The sequence below is a fragment of the Tupaia chinensis genome, unplaced genomic scaffold (assembly GCF_000334495.1).
Source record: "Tupaia chinensis unplaced genomic scaffold, TupChi_1.0 Scaffold150166_1, whole genome shotgun sequence".
Taxonomy (NCBI): Eukaryota; Metazoa; Chordata; class Mammalia; order Scandentia; family Tupaiidae; genus Tupaia; species Tupaia belangeri.
This window is the reverse complement of record NW_006210004.1, coordinates 771,018-783,154: the sequence shown is the minus strand read 5'-3', so window position 1 is coordinate 783,154 and position 12,137 is coordinate 771,018. Positions and strand designations below refer to the sequence as shown.

At 40.2% G+C, this 12,137-nt stretch overlaps 1 protein-coding gene across 2 annotated transcripts in view; it reads right to left on the bottom strand.

Annotated features, from left to right (window-relative positions):
* The window catches only part of PDCD6IP (programmed cell death 6 interacting protein), a 72,999-nt gene that overhangs the window by 11,733 nt on the left and 49,129 nt on the right, over nt 1–12,137 (bottom strand). For both annotated transcript variants that reach the window (XM_014585636.2, XM_006171967.3), the window contains 3 exons: nt 9,097–9,274; nt 6,618–6,729; nt 4,053–4,222 (listed from right to left, as the gene is read on the bottom strand). In XM_014585636.2, the coding sequence (XP_014441122.1) occupies nt 4,053–4,222; nt 6,618–6,729; nt 9,097–9,274 (460 nt within the window). The remainder of the gene's footprint in view (nt 1–4,052; nt 4,223–6,617; nt 6,730–9,096; nt 9,275–12,137) is intronic.

Below are 12,137 nucleotides of genomic sequence, written 5' to 3'. Positions count from 1 at the left end.
CAGAGAGACAGAAAGCGAGAAATCACCCCCCCAGGGGGGATGGCCATGCTACAATCCCCTCTCCTCCGTTCTCCTCAGAATCTTGGGTACGCACGCACATGCGCCCGGCGTGAGTTTAAGCCACAGGGTCTGGGATTCGAACCGCGGTCGGCTACATGGGAGTTCAGCTACATAGCCATTATGCTAACTGCTAGTCTCATTACGTGCCATTTCTGAGGAGCCTAGGCAGAGGCAACACTATGAGTATACGTATACATCATCCTTGTGTATAATAGAAGGAAAATGGAAGAAGGAAGAAGAAAGATGGAAGAAGGAAGAAGAAGAAATGCCTCCTCCTCTGCCAGACTCAGCCCACAGCTTGGCTGGCTCAACTTACACTAGAGTTGAGAGCCCAGTAAATCAGAAGCTCTACAATCACTAGCAGAGGTCCTAAGCATTTAAAATAAGGATCTTCCGGGACCAGCAGCTGGCTTAATGGTTTTATCGCTGGACTCCCCATAGTCACCATGGTTTCAGTACTGAACCTGGCAGCTTAAAACTCATGCCAGGCACTTGTGGAGGAGAAGGGACTGCAGTGTAGCTGGATCCCTGGTGGGTGATTTCTCTCTTCCTGTCTCTCTTGTCTTTCTAACAAGCTCACGCACCCTCTAGCAAAAATCTCTCTTAAAAAAAAAAAATAAGGATTTTCAAAAACAAATTACCAACAGTGGGCAAAATTTTTCAGAGTATCTCAATATTTAAAACCACATGCCCCAATCAACTGAAGATAAACAACTACATGATAGGCTTCTTTACAGTAAGGTAAAAGCAAAAAATAGACTTGGCATCAAGGCTGGACCTTTAAGTAAGAGAAGTATGTTGCATTACTTTAATTCGGGCCAGCAGGTGGTGTGGTGGTTAAGAAGCTAGGCTCCACACATGGTCAACTACAGTTCAAGCCCTGGACCTGGTGGCTTACTTTAACACTTTCCCTCTCTTGCTCTTCTCTGCCTCTCTCTTGTGAGTAAACATGCCCTACAGCAAAGTAAAAAAAAAAAAAAAAACCACACACAATAAATAAAATTAAATAAATAATTCTTTTTAACAATCAGCAATTCAAATGACTGAGTTGTTATCATAAAAACTGGCTAAGTATGTCAGCTACTACTGTGACGACTGCCTGAACTAGCTCGGATAAGCTGGTGAAGCTTGTTTTACTTTGTAAAGGCTTAGGATGAGTGAGCATAGGAACCCTGAATTTTTCTGATTTCCTCTGTCAAAAAAAATCTAGCTTCAGTCAAATTACTTCATATTGACTTTTCACCTATGTGATATCTAAGGATTGACTAAAGATTAACAAAAGCATCTTTATTACAACTGAATAAAATATCAACAAATTCCTTACATACTAATTCTGATTTAGCTTAACACAAACCATTTTTGCTTTTCTAATGAAAGCATTGAAGACAGCCATTATATATATTCTGAGTCATGCACAAGACACCATAATGAATGAGGGGATATTAAACATGACTTTCTATAAAGTAAAAAAGGTTCCAGAATTTGTTGCTGCTCCCTGAGTCTGCAGTCTCTTCTGGGGTCCTTTGTTCCTCACAAACTAATCTTCTGACCAACTCCCCCCTCCCATGTCCTCCAAGCATCTAAATGACATTCCGTGTCCCACCAGGCTCCCCCTTTAGATTCGGGTTTTGTGTCCAACCAACTGGGTAACTGTCTCTTCCTTTTGGAAGCATTCCAGTGTCTGTGGCTGGTTTCCACTGAACCTCTGGCCGCTTCTCTGGACACACCCACTAACTCGCTTCCTTCTCTGATCCCACATATGTTCACTTTGTCTGCCTAACCACTCTTCTCATAATGTACCAAGATCTTAAGAATCCTAAGAAAGGAGTACAAATTGCTGAAATTTAAGTAACTCCTCATGGCGTGCTCTATACACTTTCCCTGTGACACACTTAAACCACTCCCCTGTACTACTGCTATCCTCTACACGACTAATCTTCCACACTGGACCATAAATGCAGGGTAAAGGCTACATAGGAGTCACTGGTTAATTTTTAAAATTACTTGGCATAATGCCTTACTCATAGCACATCTCCAATAAATCTTGCTTAATAAACATGAAATCCTTCTGCGGAAAGACATTAAATAAGGAACAACGCTGATAACTTTCAAAACCTTCTATCCCAGGCCCAGCAGGTGGCTAACATCCTGGACTCCCATGTGGCCAACCACAGGTCGAGTACCAAACCTGGCGGCTTGCTTTCTCACTCTCTCCCTCTCCCTCCCACATTCTCTTCAGTCCAATCAAAAATAATAATAATGGTAATAGGCGAAATGAAATAATTCTTAAAAAAAAAGAAAAAGAAAACCCTACCATCCCCGGAAATTCACCTTCTCAAAAAGTTTTCAGCAGTGTTTCTCACCATTTAGATTATTTTCTGGTGTACTTCCAGGGCTCCGCCTTATCCTGCTACATTACTCTGCCTCACAATTGTCAACCATTAAATTATACCTGCAGGAGTGAGTTGGTGGTACAACGGTAACACAATTGGACCCACATAGAAAAGCTCCTGGCTTTGCAACCCCAGAAATCCCTGAGCACACCAGGTACAAAAGCGCATGCCCGAGATCCAGGCCAGCTGAAATCTGGGATGGATGGCAGCATGGGGGCCCTGTCAGAATACCTACCTCTCTATTTTTGGCTCTTTCTCTAATGGAATAAACAAACTTTTCTAAAAATCTCACTCATGTTTAAAAAAAAAAATTCAAAATTGTCCAAAGATCTAAATGTAACATTTCAAAGTACAAAACTCATAGAAGGAAACATAGGAACATATTTGTGAGCTCCGATGAGGAAATGGTTTCCTAGCTACAATATCAAAAGCACGAAAGGGAATAAAAGACAAACTGGACTTCATGAAATCTGAGGGTAGTGGTGGGGGCAGTAGTAAGGTGGTAAGATATAATACCCTGCAAGGCTGACCAATGTGAGAAGGTTCTGGGTTACAGAGACTTTCCTGAGTACCCTAGACATAATGTGCCCATAACCCAGGGCTGGCTGAAGCTGGGGATGGATCATGGCATAAGGATCCTGCTGGGAATGCCGTTTAGCTCTCTCTTTGTCTCTTTTCTCTCACTCGTAGGAGAAATACATAAATTTTAAAATACTGTATTTGTACTTTCTCCTTTTTCAGGGCTCTCCAAATCAGATGTCTTACTCTTTTCTCCTTCCTGTCATTACCAGAAATACCGATGTGTTGGTATTATCCATTTATTAACATGTACACCTTATCAATTTTCCCTTTAAAGATAGGCCCAGTGGAATATTATAAAAGGCATATAGTCTGATAAAAGCAGCAAAGAATTCGTGGTCAGAAAGGTATCTGGCCAAACTCAGGATATTCATTTCAAGAAAGTTCCTATACTTCTAAGCCTCTCTCTTTTAAAAAATTCTCAATTAAGGAACCAGCAGTTAGCATAATGGCTATATAGCTGGACTCCCATGTAGTCGGCCGCAGTTTGAGTCCCAGACCCAGTGGCTTAAATTCACGCCGGGCGCGTATGTGTGCGTGCCCAAGATCCTGAGAGGAGAACGGAGAAGAAGGGATTGCAGTGTGGCCATACCTCCTGGGGGATGATTTCTCGCTTTCTGTCTCTCTGTCTCTATCTTTCTGGCGAGTGCACGCACCCTATAGCAAAAACCTCTCCAAAAAAAGAAAAGAAAAATTCTCAATTAAGTACTGTGAACATAGGAAATACCTAAAATTTCATATCCAGCTCATAAAAGGCATTTAATATATGAAAATTATTGGAAATTAGTACCATTATATTATATAATTATAATCATTAATATTTATAACTATAATATAATTATTATATAATTACCTGTTATGCTATATACATACCACTTTAAATAGAACGACCCCAATTTACTTTTGCATTTTTAAGAAGCTGCCAATAAGAAATGGGCAGTTCTGATGTATAGTGGCTCAAGCATAGTTTTCATAAGCAGATGACCATGAGTGTCAAACCATCAAGCTGTAGCTTCTCACCTCGCTGCCCTGCATGGTCTTCGCTGGATTCGCAGATGGGATGGCAGCATTTAGCTCGGGCTCCGGCTTGCAGAGGAGTGCGATGGTGTCGCGATGAGCCTGGTACCGCTCCTTCACTTGTCCATCTGCCTGCACAGCTTTGTCTAACACTGCTCTGAAGTTGGATCCCTCTGGAGGAGAAAAAGTTTCCAGAACACGGCAGTAATAAAAAGAGCAATGTTTATGAGCTGGTTATATTTTCAGTTGTGGATCCCAACTTCACTTATTTTCCTCTTCCAGGCCCAATTCACTAAATAAAAACTCAGCCCCTATCTCTCTCTGCAGGATTTTTTGAAAAATTACAAAATCATTTATAAGATCAAAAGCGCAACTATACTGTAAAATATATTTGGTAGTTACCCTCTGCCAAATAAAAGTTCACTGGCGGAGATCAGCAGGTGGTGTGGTGGTTGGGGAATTGGGACTCCCACGTGGCTGACCGCAGTTCAGCGGCTTACTTTCTCACTTTCCCTCTTCCTCTCTCTCTTTGTCTCTCTCTGGTCAAATTAAAATAACAATAGCAAATAACAATAATAGTAAATAGAATTGGATGGATGATTCTTAAAACACTCGTTGGGGCTAGCCTGTAGCCTAGTGGTTAAGGTGTCTGAACCCTATGTAGCTGACTGCACAATTCCAGTCCTGGATCTGGTGGCTTGAGAAACACAACAAGAGCATGTGTGTGCATGCCTAAATCCCAACAGGAGGGGAAAATGCAGAAGAGACTCTGGCATGATCATGTCCCATGAGGAGTGTTCTCACTTTCCTTCTCTGTCTCTTTCCAGCGAGTGTGCATGCCCTTTAGCAAAATTTCTAAAAAAAACAAATAAGGGGAACCAGCAGTTAGCGTAATGACTATGTCGCTGGACTCCCACGTAGTCGACCGTGGTTTGCGTCCCGGACCCGGTGGCTTAAAACTCACGCTGGGCGCATGTGCGTGCGTGCCCAAGACCCCGAGAGGAGAATGGAGGAGAAGGGATTGTGGCGTGACCATCCCCCCTGGGGGGGTGATTTCTCGCTTTCTGTCTCTCTTTCTCTCTCTGTCTGTCTGGCACACGCACCCTATAGCGAAAAACCTCTCCAAAAAAAAAATAAGAAAACACTAACTGACATTAGTCTATTTTTTTTTAATTCATGAATATAAAAAGAAATCATTCACTCCAAAAATTGGTGCAGCATATTTGAAAGTATTCTCCCCTCAAAGGATACAAATAAAAGAACAGCACAGTACCAGCAAGTGGAATGGAGGTTAAGGTACTGGATCCCTCACGGCTGACTGAGCGATTTGAATGTCAGACCAGGCAACTCAAAAATCATACAAGGCACATGTGCATGTGTGCCTGAGATCCCGAGAAGAAACTGGAGGAAAAGTGACTATAACATGGCCATCCCACTGGGGAATGATTTCTCACTCCCCCCACCCCCAACTCTGCTAGGAAGCACACATGATCTAAAACAAAAACAAACAAATAAATAAAAGACATATATTTTTGAGAAAAAAATCTCAATACTGGGGACCAATAGATGGTGTAATGGTTACGTGGCTGGATTCCTACATAGTCAACTGTGATTCACATCCCATACAGGGCAGCTTAAACTTACACCGGGCACTCCCAAGAGGAGAATGGAGGAGGGATTACAGTGTGGCCATCCCCCCGGGGGATGATTTCTTGCTTTCTGTCTCTGTCTCTCTGGCGAGCACATGCACTCTATAGCAAAAATCTCTCTTTGAAACAAAAAAAGAAAAAAAAATCTCAATACTGGGGACCAATAGATGGTGTAATGGTTACGTGGCTGGATTCCTACATAGTCAACTGTGATTCACATCCCATACAGGGCAGCTTAAACTTACACCGGGCACTCCCAAGAGGAGAATGAGGGGAAGGAGTTGTGGTGCAGCCATGCCCCCCCAAGCACATCCCATACAGGGCAGCTTAAACTTACACTGGACACTCCCAAGAGGAGAATGAGGGGAAGGAATTGTGGTGCAGCCATCCCCCCCAAGGGTGATATCTCACTTTCTGTTTTTCTCTTTCTGTCTCCCCAGTGAGCATATGAACCCTATAGCAAAAATCTTTCAAAAAAAGAAAAAGAAAAATCTCACTACTACACATCCCTTTTACAGAGATAAATAAAACAAGTCTCTAGTCACTGTGGCAATACCATTTATCTTAAAAAGCACAAAATCTTAAAGCTCTTTTTTTATCACTGAGGATTCACTAAGTGAGAAGAAATTACAAAATTATACAAATGACATGATCTCCTTTATGTCTTTAAAATGTGTACAAGTCTTGAAAGTGGAATGAACGTATAAGAGGATCACCTTAATTTTAAGAATTTAAACTTCTTACAGTGAACATAGATTGTTACTTTTTTCACCTTTATACTAACTAATGAAAAACACCTGATTTTCAAGGTAGTCCATGGCTTTAGTGAGAACAAGTTTCCAACTGAGTCAAATTTAATCAAGCAAAAATGAGGCTCCAAATTGGAATCGATTTGAGTGAAGGCATTATACACGTTTACCTGCTCTTAAAGGTTTATAGAGTTCATTGGATGGTGTCCTTTGCCAGCGTTCCTTGAATTTTGCTCTTAAATCATTATCAGTTGCTACTTCTTCATCCAGCAATCTTAATGACTTAAAAAGGAGGCAAAACAATATTGAAATATCATACCTGGTATAAAAAACGTAAAGCATTTTAAAAGTAATGATTCTTAATAAAGATGAGAATTTAACAAGATGGGAATATTTCTACACCACTGGTTACAAACCAAACATGGATGTTCCATTCAATGACATCTTGCAAACCAAGGAAATACAGTCGTAGTTCATGTTTATATAAACCCTAATGGCAGGCACGGGTCTTCACATCTCACAACTCTCTTACAGGCATAATATTACTGTCTCCCTTCTGGGCTAAGTCAACTGAGACATGAACATGAGAACTACTTCGCCCAGGGTCACTGCTAGGTATTAAGAGCTGGGAATCAAGCCCAAATAGATCGGTCACTCCATAGTCTCAGACCTTACCCATTTTGCGTAAACCATGAAGAATTAGATGATGATTTGTTATTATAACTTCCATTCACTAAAGGGCCGCAGACTGCTTTCCACTGCCTGGCTATGCCTGGGCTCTACTCCAGTTTGTTTTCGCCCTCACTGTCGAGCACCTACTTCCTGCTCCCAGCGCTTGTCTTTGGTCTTGAACGGCTTCCTCTGCTTTCTTCTCACCATACCCATCTACTACCTCTAACGTCTTTTTGGTTGCAACACCACATCACAAGCTTGTCTGACACACACACCAACACATTTTAAAGCAAAGGAAGATACTCTCACAAGTAAAGTCCATGACCTTAAGAGCAGTGTTTACCAGATTTTAATGGACTTGCACATAACCTGGGAATCTTATTAAAATGAAGACTAATTCAGAAGCTTGTGATGGGGCTGAGATTCTGCATTTCTAATAAGCTCAGTGAAGCTTTTGTTTTGAACTAGGTAACATCAACTCTGTTTGCTTTCGTTTTTTCTGATTACTGACTGTCTATGCAGATAAGGCTACTGAATGTTGACTACATAATTAATGTAGAACCTCTCATGACTAGCAGCTTTCCCAAGCCCAAAATGCAATAAGTTTCTACCCTAACCTTTTTCAAAAGATGATTTGCATTGGAAGATGAATAACCACCACCACCACCATCATAAGCTATAAGAACTGCAATATTATCATGATAGTAATAATAGCTATGACGTATTTATGAAGCACACCCTATATGTCTAAAAGAACTTCACTGTTTAAGCTTAATTATTAATTTAAATAACCCTCAGAGGTAAATATTCTCAACCACAAGATCTACACTGTCATAAGTTTGCCAGCTCCAAAGAACTTGGAAATATATAATACCTTTTGAAAGGGAACTCTATTGGGTTGTTGGAAAAATCATGATATATTTGCCTATGTTTTTCTATGCAAAAAGGTGTCATGACTTTTCAGACGACCCAATGAAAGACATAGAACCATCCTGAATTCAAGGATTGGCATGAGAAGTCACCTAAAAGAGACATGACTCCTAGACTTTGGCAAACGCCCACAACCAGTCTGAATGTACCTACAGCTAAAGAAAAAAATGTTAGTGGGTCAGTCCCATGGCCTAGTGGTTAATTAAGGGAGCCAGATCCCATGTGACCAATTGCAAAGTTCAAATCCTGGCTCCAGTGGCCGGGGGGCGGGGGGATAATTCAGGCCAGCCCCTGACCTGATGGTTGGTGCAGGTGGATCCCACATGGCCAACTACACAGTTGACTACACGGTTTAAGTCATAGATGTAATGACTTGAAAAACACACCAGGAGAGCCAGCAGGTGGCAAAGCGGTTAGGGCACTGGACTCTCATATGGTCAACTACAGTTCAAGTCCTGGACCTGGCAGCTTGCTCAAGCTCGCTCACTCGCTCTCGCTCTCTCTCTCTCTCTCTCTCTCTGGTCAAATTGAAAAATAATAAATATGTACCAAATTAGGGGGAAGAAGTGAAGGCATAGTCAAGAATAACACTGGCAATAACACTGGCAAACAGTTGGATTTAGCCAGAAAATCTTGTAAAGACTATTTAATTTGTATTAATAAATTACTATCTCTACTGGAAGGCAGATGTAGATCAGCCTCATAAAACATCTTTTGTCTGACTGCATGCTCACCAGCAAATCTGCTTTGAAAAAAATAATTATGAAGACGCTGAATGTTTGTGTGACAGTAATTTCTTACAGTATCCTAATTCTGTATTCATTTCATTAGTGTTCATTTATTTACCATTAAGACAAGAATGAACCCGTCCCCGCTCAAATAGATTCCTCATGAAGCTATAGGGCAGGCTCTGGGACACTGTACATCCACCAGGTGATGACTACTACCCTGTAAAACGCGACAGGAAGAAACCTCTAGTCGTAATCCCTGCTGGACACCGAGGGATCACAGCGTTTTTACTTAAAAAGGAAATCTTTTAAAATATACCTCATCTAGGATCTCTCTATTTCTTTGGAGTAGTTCAGGTAGTTCTCTGATCAACTGATCAACAGTCTGGATGCCTCCCTGTTCGATCACAGACGTAGACTTAGTCAATATAGACTGAGGTACAGTATCTCCAGAGACATCTTCAATCGCTGCTGGAAGATTAAGGGAAGCTAACACCCTGAAAAAAAGAAATACTGTGACATGTAGAAGTCTAAACCATCTTTAATATACTCATTTCCTATACCCAAATTAAGAGCAAAGGAGTCAGCACCCCAAAAAAGTGGATAAACCCATCAATGGAAAAAGCAAAGATAAAGAAAAAAAAATAAAATAAAACAGAAATTGGTAAAAAAAATAAAACAAAGGCACCAAAATTATTAAATCATTTAAGTTTACAGTTCAGAATGAAAAGTCAAAAAGAAAAACTTTGACAGCATTAAAATATTCTTGGTATCTTTAGCTTACAACTCAAACTTCTTTCAGTTTAAGCAGTTAAAGCAAAACATTCTATGTTGAGGGCCAGATGGTGGTGCAGCAGTAAACCCTCACACTCTGAGGGAGACCCATGTGGGAAGGTTGCCAGTTGGCATCTGGAGACCTTCCTGAGTGTAACAGGCACAAATGTGCCCATGATCCTGGCTGGCTGGCTGACCAAGGAGGGGTCAAGGCACTGGGACCTTGTCAGAGGTGCTACATCTCTGATTCTCTCTCATATTCACTGATGGGATAAACTTAAAAATAAATAAATAATTCTATCTTAAGAAAGCAGTTTTTTTATTGTTATACTGTCACTAACAAATAAATAATATATACAACAGTTATAATTTTATACCACCTAGGCAAAATGTCAATAACACACTAGTGATCTAGAATTTTCATCTGTTCTCAGTTTTGTGGCATAGTAACAATTCCATAGTAATTTCATTTTAGTGATAAGGGGAGAACGTCCCTATCTACTATATAAAAGCAAAAGGCAAATAAAATGATATAATACAATGAACTCCTTGGTTGCTCAGTTAGAGCTACCCCATGGTCTAGTGGTTAAGAAAGCTAGATCTTACATGATCATCTGCTGTTCGAGTCCTCGCCCCAGCAGCTTAAAAAACACAACAGTGTCACCAAAACCCCAACAGTACAGAGAGATCAAAGAGAAGGGACTGTGGCATGACCACACCCTGTTGAGGGGTGCTTTCTCTCTCTCCCTCTCTGTCAAATGCACCCTCAGCCAATTAACAACAACAACAAAAAAAAAGTTAAAAAGCTTGGTGAAAACTGAGACTGCCTCATAATTGATCAGCTGTGGTGGCACAGTGGCAATACAAAGCTCTGTGATGCTGAGGCCATGCAGGAAGCTCCCAGGTCCATGATCCCAGTTGGCTGAAGCCAGGGGCTGGATAGTGAGGACTCTATTGAGGGTAACTGTCTCTGTGTCTGTCTGTCTTTCTCCTTTTTGCACAGGAGAAATAAAGTTAAAAAAACAAAAAACTGGGGCCAGAAGATGGCGCAGCGGTTTCATTGCAGATTGCAATTCTGCCAATGGCTTGAAACTCAGGCTGGGCATGTGTGCCCAAGATTCCAGGAGAAAGAACTGCAGCGTGGCCATCCTCCCTGGGGGCGAGGGGGTGATTTCTCATATTCCTCTCGTTGTCTCTCTGTCTCTCTCCGGCAAACACATGTGCCCTAAGGCAAAAACCTCTTTAAAGAAAAAAAAATTGGACTACATCTTCAGTATATGTTAAATATACGATGTTGCTTTCCTGTAGATAAAAATGATGTCCAAAATCCACACATTTATCAAAATTAGAAACATAAAAAGAGGGCTGGCCCCATAACCTAGTGGTTAAAGGAGCCAGACTCCACATAGCCAACCATGGTTTGAATCCTGGACCCAATCGCTTAGAAAAACACACCAAGCACATATGTGTGCAGCCCCAAGATTTTGAAAGAATGAAGAAATGGAGAAGGGATTGTACCATGACCAGAAGTGCTCTCTGCCTTTTTCTTTTCCTCTCTTTTGAGTAGGCATGTCCTCCAACAATTTAAAAAAACATGAAAAGTCTAGCTACAAAATAGTCTCAATTACACATACTTGACAAAGGACCAGTGTCAAAAATAGGTAAAAAAAAAAAAAAAAAAAAAAAAAAAAAAATTTTAAACTTTTTAAAAATAAATAAAAAAAAAAAAAAAAAAAAAATTTTAAACTCTTTAAAGATAATTTAAAAAATAATTTTAAAAATGAGCAAGAGAATTCAACAGATACTTTAAAAATATATATGAATGATTAGTGGGCACATAAAAAGTTGCTCAACATCGTTGGCAATTAGGGGAATAAAAATTAAACCACAAAATACTATTACCTACACACTTGAATGGCTAAAATTAAAAAAGGCTGACAGTACTAAGTGTTGATAAGGATGCAGAGCAATCACATTTTTCACAAACTACAAATGGAAATATAAAATAGAAAACAATCTGGCAATCTCACATAAAGTTAAGATACACTAATGATATAATTAACCAATTCCACTCATAGGTATTTACCCAAGAGGACTAAAACATAGTCACACAAAGATCTGCATGGAAATGTTTATGTCAACTGAAACGCCCATCAGCAGGTGAAAGAATTAACTACTATGTAACCATAAAATAGAATACTGCTCAGCAATAAACAGGATCAAACTGATGGATACACGTGACAATGCAGATAAATCTCAAAAACATTAAGAGAAAGAAGCCAAATACATTTCGAGTATATACTATACATATAGTTAACTATCACATGCTGTAGTACTAAATAGATTCTGTAATATACCATATACTAAAATGGACATATTATGCATGCTATAACAAATTTATGTTAAACGTATAAAAAACTAAACTAACCTACAGTTATAAGGAGCAGATCAATAGGGGCCAGGGGTAAAGGGTGGAGGGACTGAAGAGAAAGAAGAATGAGAGAATTTTTTCAGGGTAACAGAAATGTCCTCTATCTTGATCATGATAATATTGGTGGTTATACCAGCACATTCATTTAGCAAACT